Raw genomic sequence first — 20,751 nt, 5'->3', positions numbered from 1 at the left:
CCAGTGCATGACCTTCGGAAAGGCGCCAGCTCGACACCCATCAAGAGCATGTATGAAGATTGACTTCCTTCCATTGCCATCTTCAACCACCGAGCATTAGCTTGGATACAGACGGAAGTGTCATGTGCGCTTGTGAGGATGTTTACAAACGAGACTTTCATTCCACCCAGTGTATAGTTTTATTGTATAACATTTGAAATATCACTCCAAGGTGGATTCGAACTCTGATCCGGTGCATCATGCCATCACCATGTGCTTCATTTTTATCCGTCTCAGTCATACGGAATTCAACAATGATGTGGAAAAATTACATTCTTTAAAATTCTGAATATTTTGTTTAACCGCATCCTTTCTAAATATCTTCCAGGTGTGACTACTTCAGAAGGATGTTTCAAAGCCACTGGGATGAGAACGGCCAGGACACCATCGAGATCACTGGATACAGTCATCCAGTTGTCTACTCTTTTTTAAAATGGCTTTACACGGACCACGTTGAGCTGCCGCCAGAGGACGCTATTGGTGAGCTCCATAACATCACTGTTATGACCCTGTCACTTTTAAATGTATCATAGATGACGCAGTGTAGAAGATGACGCAGTGCGGAAGATGACGCAGTGCAGAAGATGACGCAATGCGTCGCGTGCACAACTTTTCGTTTTGCTACTGATGCTGTGTGGTTGGCTGGCTGGTTTTAAATTTATTATTTATTTGTATTTGCATCAGACTCAAGAAGGTCCATATTACAATCACACAGAAAATGTAAAACAAAGAAAATACTCAACTCCGAAGAGCTGAGTTGTAATATACAATATACAAAGAATGATAGTAACAGTCTGTTCGCATTAGTTCTTAAATCCATTGGTTAGAAGATCTGGCAACGTGTTACAAACTAAGCTGATGTAATTTTTTTTACGAATGAGAGCTTGAAAAGTCGTGGTATTGTTATCAACGAATGCAGCGGTCTTTGCAGATTAAACAACTTTCTGTAACAATTATTGTATCCAACACGCAAGCGATTACTACTGGATGAAAGATAGTTGCACCATAGTTGACAGGCATATAAAGGCATACGATAGGAACGAAACAACACATTTTTAACAGCAATCGAACATTTGGAAAACCTTTCTTTTAACATGTTTCCAGAGAAATACAACGATCGTAATTGTCGTTTCATGTCTTCATCATCGGATAGCAAGTAGTTAATTATTACTCCTAAATAATTCACAGAGGTTTCAAAGCAGATGCGTTTTTCATTTAAATATATGATCGAGTTAAAGTTTCAACATCTTGGATTTAAATAAATCAGCAACAGTTTTGTTGCAGTTAAGTATTATGTTGTGAGAAATGGCATATTTTTGACAAACATTGATTCTGGAGATGACCCTTAACACTTGGTTCAAAACAACACAAATCATCAGCATACACAATTACACATACGTTGAGCATCATCAACAACCTCATTGGGCGCTCAGCAAACTCCCCTCGCCAGTGCCCTGTTTCTGCAAATGCCATCGCTTCCCAACTAGTGAAGAACGGGGTCAACAAGACAAAGGACCGCAAGGCATATCGCCTTGTCGTCAAGGAAGTATCTGCCCTGTGGCGAGTGGAAACATCACAAGAAGAAACAATCTCTGGAAATTTCACTCCAGAAGAATTCGTCACCGCCCTCTGCCTAGTAGAACCACACAAGTCTCCAGGGCCGGATAAGATCTGCTCGAAGCTTGTACTCAATAATGACCCTGCTTTCTCAAGTCCTGGTTACGTAGAAACCTCTCTTCCTGCCTGCACCACCTCACAATTCCAAAAATCTGGAGAAGAGCTTTAGTATTTGCGATCCCTAAGCTTCACAAGCCGTCAGAGGACCCAAGGAGTTATCGTCCGATCTCTCCTGTGTGTTTTTTTCAAAGTCCTCGAAAGGCTAATCTATGCCCATGTCAACCCAATCATCGACCCGCTCCTTCCAAAAGAGCAAGCTGGGTTCTCGCACGGAAAATCAACCGTAGATCAGGTCACACTCTTGACCCAAGACATCATGGATTGCTTTGAGGCAAACATGCCGGCCCTGTCTTTGTGATCTCACAGCTGCCTATGACACCGTATGGCACCGCGGCCTTACTTGCAAGCTGCTTTGCCTGCTTCCTGACCGACATGTGGGTTCATAATGATTATGGAACTTGACTAATAAAACTTTTCTGTTTTTAGTGAACCACCCAGCAAACTGTCCACTTGAAGCGGTTGAGTCTCGTCCTGTTGCTCAACACAACAAACAGTGTACCAGCCTCATTTTTTTAATCAAATATCGATTTCGCTTTTAAAGCATCTTCAGTTTGATATTGTCAAGAGCAAAATAATAATAAAAAATTCTTCAAAGGTTAAAAGTTTAGATATTATGACGCAACAAAGCATGTTGCGCCACCATGGAAACAATGAAACAAATTATATGATCTATTACTACGTAATTACTAAAGAAGAAAACGTAACAAGTTAAATTAAATAGCATGAAAACCAAAAGAGTCTACAAGTTTTATCAAATGAAGTAAAAGATAACTAATAAGTTTCTACACTGTCTATTCGATAATCAAGAAATTGACAAAATTAATGGATGTTCTAAAACAATTACGCAGGCAAATAACAATAAAACAATTAACTAATCAATGAATTCAAAAGTAATGGCTGTCAATGCATAGTGACATTATTGAGATTTAGCTAAAAAAAAATTTTTTTTTAACCAGAGCAATTGCATGAAGTGCACAGCAAACAAATGTGCTATAGTAGGCCTACAAGTGTTTTTCATTTAAATTTAGGCAAAAACATTTTTTGAACATTTATTTTGGCATCTAACAATTGATACCACAATTCTTCTTTGTGGTCAAGTTTGATTGGGTTTGGTTCTTCTACAAACGTGACTTCAAAGCAGTCTGATAATTGAAGATTTCCCAGTGAAGCATCAGTATGTATTTTTTGGTAATGTTGCAACAATGCCGTTCTGTCGGTTTTGTCGGAGGAGTTGCCGCAGTTACCCGAATTCCAAATGGAGCGATGTTTGTTCCAACGTGCAGAAAATGAATTTTTTGTTTGTCCAACATACTGCTCTTTGCAAATTTTGCAGGTAGCTACGTAAATTCCAAAGTTCTTACATGTCAAATTCTGTTTAAGACGAAAAAGTTTTCCTGATTGCGACGTAAGACTGTGTGTGTCACTGACCATACAAGAAAAGTTTTTTCTACCGCCACACAATGCACAATTTCCGCACCTTTTTGAAGATCCAATGTTTTTAATTTTTTTATTTGAAAAAGCCAAATCCTTGTAAGTCGTGACATAAGATGCAATAGTTGGTGGTCTTTTGAAGACAATACTGGCTGAAGATTTTAATTTCTTTTCTTTGTCTGAAAGTGTTAAAATGTTTGTAAAAGAGGAAGCCCAAATGATTCTTTTTTTGTCTGCGTTGGTTTTCTTCTCCGGTGCAAGTCTAGATTTCCAAGTTTTTGCCAAGTCAATAATGCTTTCGGTCATTTTTTTATTAAAGCCAGAGGCTATGCATTTATTGTACAAGCGAGTTAAACTCTTCAAGTAATACGGTTCAGTTTCATTTAATCGACGCATTCGAATGCATTCTCCATACACAATTGATCTGAACACACTCTGTGGATGATGTGAATTTCCATGAAGAAATTTTGCGTCCACAGCTGTTGGTTTCACAAAATCAGAAGTGAAAAACCCCATGTTGTTTTGGCTTGAAATGATGTGAAACACGTCAAGAAACTCAACTCCTTTTCCTTCATCTTCGGTGGAAATATTTCTAAATTTTAGTTTTAGATCCCAAGATGCAAATGCTTCGGTCAAGTGCAATTGTATGTTTTCTGTGTTTTGGGACCCAAATGATAGCCACATGATGTCATCGATGAATCTTTTGAATAGTTCCGTTTTCTGTAATACATGCGATATGCTTCGAACAACATAATGCATGGAAATGTTGGCAATCGATACGGAGTTGTTGTCACCGGTTACCAAACCTTGTTTTTGTTTATGAAATTTGTCCTGGTGTTGAATAATTACATTGTCCAAGCAAAGCATGACTAAATTAATAAACAAAGTTTGTGTTGTTTTGCTCCATGTTGTTTGTTGATTCAAAGCAAATGCCATTGCTGTTTGTACTAGTCGACGATTCAGGTTAGGATAGAGTCCTTCTACATCAGCTGCTACGAGGTGCAGTTTGTTATCATTGTTGTTGAGAAATGTTTTTGGACTTGACTTCCAATTGATGAGTTTTGTAATGTAATCCTTGCTGTCCCTGCAGTATTCATCAATTTCTGTCTTACAGAAGTTAACACTAATTGGTTGGAGCATATGTTCGAGGAAAGCAGTAATTCTGGAAGTGGTGATGTTGCCGGCAGATTGTAATAATCTGGTCGGAATTTCAGAGATTGTTGTTGTTTTTAAGACTTCTTCGTTTAGTTTGTGAGTTTTAAACAAAGGGTATGCATAAGCTGCGGAGTTATTGCAAAAGTATTTAGCTGTAGGTCCAGATTTTCTATGGTATCCTGATGGTGAATGTTGAATCCCTACGGTATGCAATAAAAGTTTGTCATCCAAAATGCCTGCTGCATGTAATTTCTTCATCAAATTTTCACCATCTTCTCTAACTTCATTCATATGCTTATTGATGTTGCTTTTATTCAACGTTTTTATCTCGTGAAATTTCTGTAGCTCCTTTTCCATTATTTGGTCATAATCCGAATAGTTAACGATGATTGTTTTTCCGTCTTTGTCTGCACGACAAATGACAATTTCTCTGTCTCTGACTAAAGTTTTAAGGTGGCATAGGGCATTTCTTTGTGACTGCGTTAGATTATTTTTAGTGAAATAGTTTTTTTGAATTTGTTTTTCTGCATTGCGTAGTTTAGACGTGACCATTTCAGTGTAGGTGGTGGTTTCTTCGTCCAAAACTTCTCGGTTGGGTCTAGATGTTTTAGGAATTTTTAGTTTGTCTGGTAGTCCGTTTTCAAAGCTTTCGTCATCATCGTTATCAGATTTAAAAACATTTTCCCACTCAATTCTACGGATGTGTTGTTGCATGTTGTACCATTCTGATTGTTTGATTGTTTCATTCCATTTAGGTGTTGGCGCAAATTTCAAACCATAAGTTAATACTATCTTTTCATCCTCAGTAAGTGCATAGCTGGATTTATTTAGAATTATAGCGTCTGCGTCTCTAACGTTGTTCTGTTTCTTTCTTTGGATTTTTCTTTGGCGATATCGAGATGTGCTTTTTTTGTTTTTACGATAATGGTAGTTGCTTTGACATTGCATATTTATCCATTGCATATTTTATGCATATTTATTGCATATTTATCCATATTTATCATGTTTTACCTCGTAGCAGCTGATGTAAAAGGACTCTATCCTAACCTGAACCGTCGACTAGTACAAACAGCAATGGCATTTGCTTTGAATCAACAAACAATATGGAGCAAAACAACACAAACTTTGTTTATTAATTTAGTCATGCTTTGCTTGGACAATGTAATTATTCAATACCAGGACAAATTTTATAAACAAAAACAAGGTTTGGTAACCGGTGACAACAACTCCGTATCGATTGCCAACATTTCCATGCATTATGTTGTTCGAAGCATATCGCATGTATTACAGAAAACGGAACTATTCAAAAGATTCATCGATGACATCATGTGGCTATCATTTGGGTCCCAAAACACAGAAAACATACAATTGCACTTGACCGAAGCATTTGCATCTTGGGATCTAAAACTAAAATTTAGAAATATTTCCACCGAAGATGAAGGAAAAGGAGTTGAGTTTCTTGACGTGTTTCACATCATTTCAAGCCAAAACAACATGGGGTTTTTCACTTCTGATTTTGTGAAACCAACAGCTGTGGACGCAAAATTTCTTCATGGAAATTCACATCATCCACAGAGTGTGTTCAGATCAATTGTGTATGGAGAATGCATTCGAATGCGTCGATTAAATGAAACTGAACCGTATTACTTGAAGAGTTTAACTCGCTTGTACAATAAATGCATAGCCTCTGGCTTTAATAAAAAAATGACCGAAAGCATTATTGACTTGGCAAAAACTTGGAAATCTAGACTTGCACCGGAGAAGAAAACCAACGCAGACAAAAAAAGAATCATTTGGGCTTCCTCTTTTACAAACATTTTAACACTTTCAGACAAAGAAAAGAAATTAAAATCTTCAGCCAGTATTGTCTTCAAAAGACCACCAACTATTGCATCTTATGTCACGACTTACAAGGATTTGGCTTTTTCAAATAAAAAAATTAAAAACATTGGATCTTCAAAAAGGTGCGGAAATTGTGCATTGTGTGGCGGTAGAAAAAACTTTTCTTGTATGGTCAGTGACACACACAGTCTTACGTCGCAATCAGGAAAACTTTTTCGTCTTAAACAGAATTTGACATGTAAGAACTTTGGAATTTACGTAGCTACCTGCAAAATTTGCAAAGAGCAGTATGTTGGACAAACAAAAAATTCATTTTCTGCACGTTGGAACAAACATCGCTCCATTTGGAATTCGGGTAACTGCGGCAACTCCTCCGACAAAACCGACAGAACGGCATTGTTGCAACATTACCAAAAAATACATACTGATGCTTCACTGGGAAATCTTCAATTATCAGACTGCTTTGAAGTCACGTTTGTAGAAGAACCAAACCCAATCAAACTTGACCACAAAGAAGAATTGTGGTATCAATTGTTAGATGCCAAAATAAATGTTCAAAAAATGTTTTTGCCTAAATTTAAATGAAAAACACTTGTAGGCCTACTATAGCACATTTGTTTGCTGTGCACTTCATGCAATTGCTCTGGTTAAAAAAAAATTTTTTTTAGCTAAATCTCAATAATGTCACTATGCATTGACAGCCATTACTTTTGAATTCATTGATTAGTTAATTGTTTTATTGTTATTTGCCTGCGTAATTGTTTTAGAACATCCATTAATTTTGTCAATTTCTTGATTATCGAATAGACAGTGTAGAAACTTATTAGTTATCTTTTACTTCATTTGATAAAACTTGTAGACTCTTTTGGTTTTCATGCTATTTAATTTAACTTGTTACGTTTTCTTCTTTAGTAATTACGTAGTAATAGATCATATAATTTGTTTCATTGTTTCCATGGTGGCGCAACATGCTTTGTTGCGTCATAATATCTAAACTTTTAACCTTTGAAGAATTTTTTATTATTATTTTGCTCTTGACAATATCAAACTGAAGATGCTTTAAAAGCGAAATCGATATTTGATTAAAAAAATGAGGCTGGTACACTGTTTGTTGTGTTGAGCAACAGGACGAGATTATGGAACTTGTCAGGAATCGAAGCTTCACCCTCACCACCGGCAATTCACGGTGAAGCAGGCTGAGACGCCTGAAAAACGGCACCCCATAGGGATCGGTCCTAGCTCCACTTTCTTTCAACATCTACATTCTACACCCACGACCTGCCAACCACGATCTCCGCAAAATACGCTTATGCGGACGACCTGGCAATTCATCACTCCACAAAGTCGTGGGAAAACCTAGAAGACATCTTGAGCCAGGACATGAATATTGAATACTCTCTCAGCTTATCTCCAGAATTGGCCACTGAAATTCAGTGAAACCAAAACTGTGGCAGCAGATTTCCACCTACACAATCGGGAAGCTGATCGTGAGCTTCATGTCCAGAACAATGGAAAACCTCTGTCCTTCTGCCCTGAACCAAGGTATCTTGGGGTGACACTAGACAGATCACTCACTACCGCCACCATTTGGTGTCACTGGCTGACACTTTGCGTATAGCAGTCTTAGCCCTTGTCTACTTTTCAGCAGAGTACTGTGCGTCTGTTTGGTGCCGTAATGCTCACTTCCACAACATCGACACTGCCATAAACAGCACCCTGCGCACAGTGACCGGATGTCTGCATCTCACAGCATTGGACAATCTCCCCCTTCTCGCTGGCATCCAACCCGTTGAGCTTCGTCGCGAAGAAGCCACTCTGTCGACGGGCACTGGAGCCTAACCATCATCTTCACCACAAGAGCTTTGCTCCCCCAAACGAGCACCCCTGTCGACTGAAATTCAGACACCCATTCGTGCCAGCCGCTTAACTTTTGATCAACAAAGCTGATGAACAAGACATCTCTGCGACCACTTGGACGGACTATAAATGGAATTCTGAATGAAAGTCAAGTATCACCAGACTCCATCTGTTCATCCCCGAAGCCGACACACGCCCGATTGGCCTAACACTTTCAAGACAGGCATGGGTGCGCCTCAACCGTCTCCATACGGGCTTCGGGCTTTTCCGCTCAACCATGCACCAATGGGGAATGGCCTCTTCCTCCTCCTGTGAATTTGGTGCCGAGAAACAGACCGTAGACCACATCATCAATAACTGTACCATCTTCAACGAAGCGGAAGGTCTGCACATCATAGATGATGAAACCAAAGACTTGGCTCTCTAGTAGCCTTCCAGTGTAGTCCGGGATTATCGTGAATCTGGGGTGGTAAAAAGATACCCCCCCCCCCCAGCGGCTCACTTGACGACGAGTATACGTTAAATGATATAGCCATAATTGCCAATGCATCAGCCAACAAAAAGACTTCTTAATTCGAATGATAAATCATTCGTATCTTCTTTCTTTGTTGTTATAAATTCATAACAAAACCTGATTGTAAGGCTTAACAAACTAGGAATCCGAACAAAACTACGAGAAACAAATCAATAGTTAATACAACTCTAGATGTACTGTTCTAAACACAAAAGCCACTATCTCAAACATCGGCTACCTTACACCAACTATGCATTGTGAAATAGAAGAACTTTAGAACACAAACAAGCATTTGCAGTGCGTCGCTGCCTGAGGTGAATACAGGCACCAAACTAAAAATTTCAATGCGAGTTTCACTGCATTCCATATGATACCGTTGTATCTCTCGCACTGACCGTTGCCACGAGGATTGAAACTCCTCGATCGTTCAGATGTTTTACTAAATCTGCCGATAGAAAAGTTTTGCCTTGGTCCGAGTGGATATAGGATGGTAAACCAAAGATAGTAAACAATTGATTTAAACACTGAATAACAGTTCTAGCTTCCATGTTAGGACATGCAAAGGCAAAGGAAAACCGAGAAAATTCGTCAACGACTGTCAGCGGATAATTATTTTTAGAGCACGACGGCTTCTCGCACCACGTTTACGCACCATAAACAAGGGAGCAATTCTACAGGACTAAATTTTTGATAAAATGTAGCAAATTGTGATATCGATTGAACGATTTTCTTTTATTAGAGATTCTCTGACTTGGGGCGATCATGATCGAATGCAATGATAAAGAAATGATTGCTTCAGAATAAGTTTACCAGTTATATACGAAGAAAGCAGAATTTGCCGAAATTGCAATCCCATTATATTATCGTTTTCGTCACTCCCTTCCGAGTCTAAAGAATACTTTTTTGATTTTTCAATTTGCAAAGTTACGCTTGATGATAAAATCAAAGTTAGAATGTTATCAGATGTGGTCTTGTCACCTTTCAAAATTGTGGTGAATTGCAAGTTGTAGAAACAATACATTGCAAAATTAACAAAACTCTCTGAAGAACATGTATTCCAGGCCTCTAAGTTACAGGTTTGTTTTACAAAAGTGGGTTCTTAGCCCGATGTATTACTTCCGGCAATGCCCATTTTAACTAAAATGTTGGTCCTGATCCTAGTCGCTTGCTGCATACTGGCATCTCCACGTGGTCACTTTCACCTGGTACTTGATCGTCGATTTCTTGACAACTTTGGAATGGATTGAAAGATACATAGCCCGTAGTAAACCCTGAATTCACTACTGTTGCGTCAGGGCATACTCCGCTCAAATTTCAGCCACTTGGTTTTTAGGAGGGAGCACAAAGTAATGGTTTTGTTCACAGGACTACTGGACTTGGCGACTTCCTACTGCGAGGCAGGATTGAAGTATCAGTGCCAGAAGTTGATTCGTGAGGGGATATGTGAGGAGAACGCTGCCCTACTGTACGCCGCATCCATCAAATACCAAGCTAACGTGAGTGTCGCTGTTATCGTGTATGTCGCCACCGATCTGTGTTCGGATGAGGCAACCCACCATGCTTATTCCTTGCAAATAGACTTCACTTATCGCCGTGGTTGTTATCATTCCTAAGGTCGATGTCTTAACTTTCTACTTAATCTTGTTCAGGATTTAAAGGATTTTTGCTTCCGGTTCTGTTTAAACCACATGACCAGGGTGGTCCAGACAGAGAGCTTTCGTGTTCTTGACAAAGAGATCATGCTCAACTTCATCACTGAGTCCGCCCGCAAGGGGGCGTTCAAGAGGTGACTTGCTGGTGGCCTCCAACATTTCTTGGTTATTCTTACGTTGAATTTAAGATAATAGACGTAAACTTGGAAGTTTTATGAGCCAGTATTACATATTTTCTCGTCAATTTATATTTACGTCACCGCAATGTGTGACGTGTGCATTGGCGTCCATTGCACGATGCGCTTTGCATTCAAGCCAGACACACAGTAGTAGCATTGCATGATGCACTGGTAGAACCATATGCTCTTGCCATGCAGTGTAAACTGTGTATTATTTATCTTACTATCATATTCAATTTTATATTTTACTATTTGCAAATGTTAGGAAGTCTTTGCTAAGATAACATCGGTGTGAATTTTGTTGACACCGGATTGTTGTTATGCAACTTATTTCCATGTTGGGCACCTTAGACTCTGAAAGAACCTGCATGTGCATAGAACGCAAATTTTCAATTAAGAATAGTTGTTGCTTTGTGCATCTCGGTGCTGAATCGCGGCGGTGTGAGTTGAAATCTATAGAATCATTGTGGTTATCACTTTCACTGGCATGTTTCTCAGACCGACGAGTTATCCGTACCTCACAAAACTTGATTTTCGCGTTTGTGAATTCATAAATATGATGATCCTCTCCTTGAAAAGAAAAGCAGGTTTGCACGTGAGCTGTTGTTTTCCAAGCAGAGATTTATCTAAAAGATAAACGTGTTGCACAATTTCTGCTTCAAATGCTGCACTGAGGCAGCACATAGAAAGAGATAAAATTTACTGCATTTTGCCGCCAGTAGCTCGATGAAAATCTCAGCTGGATTCATACTTCACAATCAAGAATTTGAAATCGCTTTTGTATGGTAGAAATGTTTTTGTTCTGCATAGGATCGTGGTGTTTTTGAATTGGTAGGATCCAAAACAAGTTTTTATGACGATGATTTACCGGGTTTCATCCCCCATCACGGTTGACCGCCTTCCGGGTACCACGGGTGCATTGCTCATGCAAAAGTATCAGATGTTTACATGCCAGAATTGGAATAATTTTCATTGATACAAGTTTTGCTATGCGCTTACTCACCGTTTAAATTCTGTTCCCCCACTCACTGTGATCGATTGCGTGAAATCCTTCTCCGAATACTCGCAACTCCATCATGCGGGACTATCCAGGGTAGTTTGCATGATCTCGACTTGCACTTTTTGTTTTGTACTATTTGCAGTAGAAAGATCGCTTTCCCCACCTGGTGACCATTTTCTCACTTGCAGACTCGCAAGCCCACAGCTCGCTCCCTTGTACACAACTGTATTGTACATGTTTTTAGCCGCCCCGTTTGTCACGTAAAGTTTCCAGGGCTGTGGAGTCTGGCGGAACATATTCGATCCCGACTCCTTTTATGAATTGATGGTTAGCCGACTCCGGCTGCAGTGTTGTCAAGTTTTTATGAATTTTTGTCCTTTTTTATATTTGAAAAATTAATTTCACTTAATTTGTAATCAAAATTGAACGGCGACTTTCACACAACTGACAAGAACAAACACTTTTATGTTCTGGTAAAGTTTTAGAGCACAACACGAAGAACAAGAAACAATATTTTGAAAAAGATTTCAAACAAAAATTTTATTGTCTATCGTTATTTATCATATCAAGCCAGTGTCGGCCATTTTTATAACAACTCCGACTCCACGGCCCTGACAGTTTCAGCCCTGAAGGTTTATCAGAAACTGCTGATGCGTGTTCAATTGAAAATAAATAATAAATTTATTTAACTTTGGCTACATCATATAAATGCGTTGCACCGTACTTGTTCCAGCATGCCAATACACATATCCTGCTTGCATAGAAACGATTCTTCCGTTAATCAAGTTAATTTTTCTGACGAATAGATATATATAGCAAAATTACTATTGCTATATAATAGCCAAAAAGCCATGACGAAATTAACAACCGGCAATTTCTATTGAATAAAAAGGACATAGTGATAGTGTAGCGACCCATTATTTCATCATGTAAGTTTTCCTGCCTTTTACTATAGTGAACTAGTTTAACCTAAATTTAATTCCTAGTGTTTCTGTAATTTTCCATGTAAACTGCTTTCGAAGTAAATAGAAAAAAGGGAACAGCAAATAAAATGATTTGTTCGCATTTGGCGAGAGCTTAATTAGACAAAAACCTCACATCAAACTAGCTCAATCGGACCAGCTCAGTCAGACCAACTCAAACTGAGCTCAGTGAAGAAAACGTATGTAACAAGTTGGACGCCTATTGTAATGTGAAAATCCGTACCCTTTTGTTCCGTTATTCTACAATGTTTAAATTCATTTTTCCAAAGCCTACAATATTATATGAACACCTGATAACTTAAAATTATAATTCGAGTACCGGTAATAATCGTGTGGAAATTAGTTAATGGAGTCAGATAGCCAAACTATATAAATTAGAGTCATCCGCCATACAAGACCAGGTAAAACTCTGTCAAAAAACAAGTTATTGAAATCCTTCTGTGGCCATGAAAAAAAGATTTAGCGCTTGTTAAAACTCTTTGTTATTCAATCTGATTATCATTGTTACGTACTGCAACGCTAAAGTATCGGTATTTAGCGATGGAACAACCTTCGGTTCCGGCTCTGGGGCAGAGGTGGCGATATGGTGGTTGCGGAAGTGTGTGTGGCTGCTGTCAAGTTCATAACCACCATATTACTTTGGGGTAAATTTAAACTTAAGAAATGCAATAATACACATGTCACCCAAAATGCCATAACATTGGTAAGTAACGTTGGTTTTAAATGTAAGATAGAAAATGGAATCAAGGAAGTTAATCAAAAATCTTCATCTTTAAAACAGTAAGTTACTAAATCGGATGGATAGAAAACATTACCAAATTTAAAATCTACCCAGAAGTGGATCCTTTTGAAGAAGTTAATAGAACTTTTTGACATCCAACCAATGAAACGTAACGTGGAAAACATTCCACTTCATGAGCTGATTTCATAGTGGTAAAGCACAGTTTGGTGGTTGCGAGTAGAAGTCCTAAAATGGACAAAAACCGCGGTTCTGGAACATAAAATTTTATTGAAATATTGTGAGTGATTATCTAGCCCAGGGGTGACGAACCTTTTTGCGGTCGCGGGCCACACAACTTTTTAATCATAACCTACTATGAAATCTTTTAGAAGCGACTCAAGATATTATTTGTGAAAAGTAACAAACGGCAGATGAAAGCAATAAAACCCACACAGTTGAAATTATTTTACGTAGAATCGAAACATACAACCGTAAAAAATAAATCAACTTGAGCAAAAAGGATGGAGCAACAGTACTTGCACTGATAATGAAGACAGTTTAATTTTCGAAGCGTTTGCTTTCATATGAGTATGATTTCTTCTTTTTTTGCCTCGATCCTTTTTGCTCAAGTTGACTAATTGTTTCGACCATTATGTAGAATTTTGACGCGAATTCTACGTTAAAGAGTATCTTTCTCACTGGCGCCAAACAGTGGATTGGATTATTATATGCGTCGCTTAGTTAGTACGGTTATGCGCCTACAACAGACAAACAAGCCAAGTAGATTGAACCTGAACACGGTCTTGAATTCTGTTAGTTTATTGTGGCAGAAAGGTTGCAAGATCAGAAGGTCACAGGATCACAAGTTGCAGATCTCAAGTTCACGGGGTTGCAGGTCGCAAGTTTGTTTAACAAATTTAGTCCGCAGATATGGGCTATTTCAATCCTATACAGAGCTGATGGGGGACAGTTTGGTCGACTCACCGATGCAGCAGAAGCAGGGCTTGAAGTGATAATCCGTGCAAACAATAATCCAAATAATAATACGTCGCAACAGTCATACAGCAATTAATTCTACTAGTGCATCTTATTCAAATAGAATAGAATACAAAAATTTACAATTAGTAAATGGTTAAGAAATACTTAACATAAAGTTTCTCAATTTATGCTTAAGAGTTAAGATTTAAACATCTCGTTTTACCAAATGCAGCTAATAAAAAACTCAACGGAATTTCTGGTCTATGCTCTCAAACGTTCGCTTTGCTAAGCCTTTTATGCTGATATTGCAAAACACAAAAAAGATGCGCTATGTTTTGGATATGGACAGCTTTGTCTGATGCAAATAAATTATTATAATTATTATTATATACAGAGGTGGGCAAAAAGTAGCGCCTCTCCCGCTACCGCTACTTTGGAAAAAAAGTAGCGCCGCTACTGAAGACATTATTCCAACTAAAAAGTAGCGCCGCTACCGCTACCGCTACTTTTACCAAAAAAGTAGCGGTAGCGGCGCTACTTTTTGCCCACCTCTGATTATATAAAGACAACGATAAGAAAAAATAGCTTCAGTAATATGCCTTGGTTGAAGAAAGCAAGCGGATAACAATCGTTCGCTAACGTTCATACAACATCTTTCAAGATGCGGCAAAAGCTTTGAAGAAATATTGTGCTACACCAAGTACAGGGGGGTCTAGGTGGTACTTTTGGACCTGGGCACGGAATATTTATGGGGCCCGGATTTAAAAGATTCCCCGCGACTTCAAACATTATCAAGATTTTAATATAATCAGATCCAAAGGAATTGCCATCAAAGGTTAAAACAGCCACTTCAGCTGTCAGATGGTAAAGTACCGGGCCCCCTTCCGGGTATAGTGATTTCCCTAACCACGATTTTTTTTTCAAAAACACAAATATTTATCTTCACCCACTCTTTAATTCTGAATATATATTTTTTTTGGTGGTAATCACTTCTAGGTACTTGCATCTACATTACTTAGCCGTAGGAGATGGGGGGCAGTCGCTCCCCCGCTGAAAAAAAAATTGTCGCAAATTTGGGCAAAAAATGTCCAGCTATTGGGGCAAATCAATCTTACCACAATGTTTCGACGCCTCACCAGTTTAGAAACTTTACATAATTGTTGCAATTTATGAGATACATTAATATTTTCCAATGAATGTAAATGTATTATCACCGACTTTGAAAACTGTTGCATGTGGTACTGCAATCTGGGCAAAATGATAAGTTTCAATCCGACAACTGCAAAATAGAACTGTAAAAAAGCACAGTTGGGAAACAGAGGTTAGCTTACTACTGATATTCACTAACATGTGGGCTGCATTTCTTCATGGGTAAGATTTAAAAGCCTACTGGGTAGGCTACTGGTAACTTTATGAGGTTTTTTGTTTTTTCTCAATATCCTACTAATGTAGTTGCTTATAAAAATTATTTGGGCAAAAATGTCTAGTGATTGGGACAAATCAATTCTTACCATAAGTTTTCAACATTCTACCAGTTTAATAACTTTTTATAGTGTTGCATTTTGTATAAAAAACATTTTGCTTTGAATGTAAAACAGAGTATCGATAGTTTTGAAAACTTTTATATTTGGTATTAAAATTTGGGCAGAATGTTAAGTTTCGATTCAGTATTTGCAGAAAATAATGCTTCGACAAGCTGAGATAAGCTTACGGTATTACAGATGTTCATTAGAATACCACACTAGCCTACATTCCTTCATTGGTAGAAGTCAATTTTACCATGAGTTATGCTGTGCTCGCAAAACTTGACTTAAATACTACAAAGATAGCTTATCATTTTTAGATATGGTCAAACAAAATAAGCATTTGTTATAAACTTTAATAATCAACAGTTGTGAACACCACTTTTGTGAGCATTGATCCCGGCCACTACCTATAGTTGTATGCACAAAGTGAAAAAGTATATTAAATGAAAACAACTTGTGAATTTTCCTAGATTTAATTTCATGTTTTTGTGAGCTATGGTTAAACTGTTTTCTATATTGAATGTTTTAGTATAAACTGCTGTTTGTCTTTGCCAGTCCCAGTGTTGATATGCTCAGCTAGTTACTATCTATGACACAGTATTAGAGCAACAACAATCAAATATAAAGACACATGTTATATATGTTGTTTTGTCATCCAATTCATGCAGTTAATATGTCAGGCAATGTAAACAGTGCTTTTTTCATGATTTTTGTGTCATGTTTTGGTAATGTGGTCTGTATTTTGGGGCAACGATTGAGTTTGAAGTTATTATCCGGGAAACTGGGAGTCATTTTTCTTCAGTGCTTGTGATTTGAGTAGGCCTAGCTGCTTCATTGTGAAGTAAGATGATCTTTGTAATGATCTTCTGAAAAAGCATTGACTATGATTTCATTGTAATATAATATCAATATTTTTGGTATCAAAAGTAGTTTTGTTGAAGGTGGAAGTTTGATGCACATAGCATGGTAACTGTCAAATTCTTTTCAGGCTGTAGGATTTGAAGCAGCATGGATTAAGTATGTAATGTTACTGGTTTGATAAGTAAACGGATTGTCATTTTAGTTTTTTCTCAATGCAAATTTACAAATATTGAGTCTTTGGACTATCTTTGAATTGAAAAGATTGAGCTACTTTTGGTCAGGCCTTTTATTGAAGTTGGGCTGGAGATGTTCATATAGGTGAATATTCAGCAGTTATTGTTATCCAGTCATTGGTGAAGTCTCAGTTCAAATTTTTTTGAATCCAGTCAGGCTTAATATACCGTACTGTATATTTTTTTGTGATACACAAAGAATGTTTTAATTTGATGGTTTATTTAATTGGGACACCGACAGGCCTATGAACGTAAATTATGTTCGCCCCCCTAAAATGTTTTACTCTCCTACGGCAAAGAATTAATTTCAGCCGAAAACTCCAACAATTTTAAACATATCGACGAAGATCGTGATTGAGAGCAAGGTTTTTGCAGTTTATGAAGAAATCCCTAATGCGTAATTGCACAGTTGGGGAAATTCATGGATACGGTACAACAAATCTTTGAGAATATATAAATGATATTCCTCTTAATTTTCCACTTTGAAGGGCATGTGTCATCCTCATTTTAACAGCACATCAATAAAAGTTTGTACACAACCTTTATATTCATAACATTGTCGATGAAGGGGGCCCGAAAATAAATTGGTACCGGGCCCGAGAAATCCTGTCAACGGCCCTGACCAAGTATGAATGATATTCCTCTTAATTTTCCACTTTGAAGGGCATGTGTCATCCTCATTTTAACAGCACATCAATAAAAGTTTGTACACAACCTTTATATTCATAACATTGTCGATGAAGGGGGCCCGAAAATAAATTGGTACCGGGCCCGAGAAATCCTGTCAACGGCCCTGACCAAGTATTTACATTCACATACAGACAAACAACATTTAGACGTTGAATTACCGTTGGCCGTGCTAAGGCAACGTTTAAATGGATGATGAAAAACAACGATTAATTTTCAGCCCACAAGATGACATAAAACTGTTTTTTAGAGCAGTAGAGTTAAAAATAGCGTTTTAAAACAACACACTACAGAAACTCTGGTGCCGTTTCATGAGTCACAATCCCTTGCAAGCCCAGTCTCTTGTCTAGAAACTGACAGCAATTATTTAAACTTGTGTTTCGGGAAGAATAAGGAATTGCTAAAAATGTAAATTGTTTTTGTACAATTCGATAGACTACTAACTCCGTAGAGAGAGATATATGGATTTAAGTAAACACAAGCTTTATGTCTGTAAAAGTAACGTAATAATTCTATCAGCACGAAGACGCGATTGACGTTTCAGAGGCTTGTCTTGAAACAACAAGCATCGCTAGGTCTGGCTGATGCTTGACATAATACTCAAGGCGATTATAATATTAACACACTCCCGGCCCGAAGAAGGGCATATATAGGCCTTCTTCTCATGAAAAGTAAATTTTATCAATCCAACTAGTAGCCTAAGTGTTGAACTTCGGATTGCTTGGCATTAGGCTACAGTATACAATATACATATTACAATAGGCACATACAGTTAGTTACAATAATAGTTACAATACATCAAAAAAGGTTCTGGAACTCCACAGTTCATCATCTTGATCTAGACGGCGTTCTCGTCCTCACCTTCAAACGGAACAATGACGCACGATGAATCGTCGCAAAGCGTTCATGAATGAGTTGGTAGTTAAGTCTGGCGCCAACTCTAGATGTATGGCTCTAGTGGTTAAGCAAGTAAACAGGCAGCCGTATCTTTTCACGTCACTTCTCCTTTGGCGGACGACTATTGGTCCAAAGTAGTCAACGCCAGTACTGTTGCGAAATGGAGGCTCTGAAATTTGAAGTCGTGCTTCTGGAAGTTCAGCCATAAATTGCATTCCTGGCTTTGCGGTTCTACGTCGACAGCGTAAACACCTGTTCAGTATTTTTCGAACAGCAACTTTTCCATTCAGAATCCAGTATTTATGAGCCAGCAGGTTGATTGTGTGAGATGCACCAAAGTGCTTCGCTTTTTCAACGTGGAAATAGTCGATGATCAAATCCGTTAGGTGTCGACCCGGAGCAAGAATGGCTGGATGTTTCGTTTTGTATGGTAAGTTTGCTTTGTCAAGTATACCTCCGACTCGAAGAGCATTACCGTCCAGGATTGGGTTTAGCTTCTCCATCGGCGCGAGTTGAGTCTTTGATTGTTTTGGTCGTTGTCCTTTTGGCAGTGACAAGAACCATGCCGGAAAGGCTTGGCGTTGTTCGTAACGTACCAACTCGTTTTCAGCGAACTGGAGTTCAGACACTTGGATCGGATTTTGGGTGAGGTTTGAAGTGATTTCGTCGCCACGTATTCGAGCAAGCAGGTAAGCCTTGACTCGTAGTAACCACGCTGTAGCAAGCTTTAAGTGGTACAGTGACGAAAAGTAGGAGATGAGTACATCAGTTCCTGTTGAAGATTTGTTATTTGTACCAATAGTGAACGAAGTTACCTTCTGGCGCTGTTCAGGTTGAAACTTGGAGTAGATATCGTCGTGTTGTTGTGGCTTAACGGATTGTTGAGGCCATTCGGTTGGCGGCTTCTTTAAAAAGTCTGGCCCATTTAGCTAATGACCAGATTGCAGTAGAGCTTCAGCAGTCATACCTCGAGATGCCTGATCTGCTGAGTTGAGGGCCGTTGGTACGTGATGCCAGTCGTACACTTTGGTATGACCTAGAATTTTTTGCAGGCGATTGCGAGTGAAGGTTGGAAAACGTTTCGTATCAGCCTACAAGCTTTGCAGGACAATCATGGAATCTGTCCAAAAAATGCATGGACAATCACTTAGCTCGAGCTATGGTTTAACGGTCCGAGCCAGATTGACGGTGTCCAAGGCAGCTTCTAGTTCTAGGCGTGGGATCGTGTGTCTTCCAGCGCCGGGTAGAAGGGATTTTCCTGTAACAAGACTGCAAAGATTGGTTGAATCAGGTAATATTGAACGTAGATAGCACACAGATCCCCTAGCTAATGTTGAAGCGTCGGAGAAGAAGTGAAGTTGAACTTCCGGGGTCGCAGTGGTGGACTTCAGCTTGTAGCAGCGAGGTATACGAATCTCTTTTAGACGTTCTAAAGTGTTTTCCCATGATCTCCACCTTTTTAGAGTGTTTGGTTCGGCAGGGTCGTCCCACCCTACCTTTGCTAGACATAGTTCACTGTATATGAGTCTAGCTTCAAGAACTACTGGGGCTACTAATCCCAATGAGTCAAACAATGCATTTGTAACTGACAGCACTTGTCTTTTAGTCAACGGTTTTGTAGACGGCTCTACGTTGAATCGAAATTCGTCGGTTTGTACGTCCCATTCCATGCCCAGGCCGCGTTGCTTTGGTCCTTCTCCAGGCAGCTGGTTCTTTATCGATTTGGACTTTTCTTCATCAGGGATTGAATTCTTTACTTTATCGCTGGTGGATAGCCATTTTGTTAGCTTGAACCCAGACATGCCAAGGATTGCTCGTAAGTATTTTACGAGCTTACATGCACTTTCATCGTTTTCAGCTGTTAGCAGTGCATCGTCGACGTAGAATGACGTCAGTAAGGTTTGAGCAACGTGAGGATCAAACAACTTTCCATGCTCTCGAGCGGTTTCACGCAAGCAGAATGTTGCTACAGAAGGAGAGCATTTTGCTCCAAACAAGTGTACCTTTGTTCTGTACACGGTGGGTTTACGCGATAGATCGCCACCCTTCCACCAATAAAAACGCAATGCATCGCGATCACATGGTGAAACTTTTACTTGGTGAAACATTGCTTCAATGTCAGAGACTATTGCAATTCGGCCCTTGCAAAATCGCATTAATACACGACCGACCAAAGAATTGTTTAGGTCGGGGCCGGACATGAGGTAATCGTTTAAGCATCGATTGTGAGAGATAGCAGCGCAATCAAATACCACACGTACCTTGTCTGGTTTTTTTGGGTTGATAACTGAGTGATGCGGTATGTACCATTTTCGGTTAGTGTTGTTGATGTCGTCTTCTGGTACTTCTTCGGTGTAGCCTTTCTCTAGATTTGACTCCATTTGAGCGACGTATTTTTCTAAAAGAGAATTGTCTGCTAGCAGACGTTTCTTTAAGCCTTTCAGGCGCTTTTGCGCCAT

The 20,751-nt window shown here is 38.9% G+C and overlaps 2 protein-coding genes across 3 annotated transcripts in view; one reads left to right on the top strand and one right to left on the bottom strand.

The window, feature by feature from the left end:
- The window catches only part of LOC145787509 (RCC1 and BTB domain-containing protein 1-like), a 54,200-nt gene extending 41,495 nt beyond the window's left edge, over positions 1-12,705 (top strand). For both annotated transcript variants that reach the window (XM_082599264.1, XM_082599266.1), the window contains exons 10-12: positions 368-519; positions 9,941-10,071; positions 10,225-12,705. In XM_082599264.1, coding sequence (XP_082455390.1) covers positions 368-519; positions 9,941-10,071; positions 10,225-10,365 — 424 coding nt within the window. In that variant the 3' untranslated portion in view covers positions 10,366-12,705. The remainder of the gene's footprint in view (positions 1-367; positions 520-9,940; positions 10,072-10,224) is intronic.
- A 5,553-nt stretch (positions 12,706-18,258) lies between these two features.
- LOC145787275 (uncharacterized) lies at positions 18,259-20,751 on the bottom strand. The gene is made up of 2 exons (XM_082598986.1): positions 19,462-20,751; positions 18,259-19,221 (listed from the first exon to the last, which is right to left on the bottom strand). Exons 1-2 carry the CDS (start codon positions 20,749-20,751, stop codon positions 18,259-18,261), a joined length of 2,253 nt encoding a protein of 750 aa, XP_082455112.1.

This window comes from Aplidium turbinatum, chromosome 18 (genome assembly GCF_918807975.1).
Source record: "Aplidium turbinatum chromosome 18, kaAplTurb1.1, whole genome shotgun sequence".
Classification (NCBI taxonomy): Eukaryota; Metazoa; Chordata; class Ascidiacea; order Aplousobranchia; family Polyclinidae; genus Aplidium; species Aplidium turbinatum.
The sequence above is the reverse complement of the archived record's forward strand: the minus strand, read 5'-3'. Positions and strand labels throughout refer to the sequence as shown.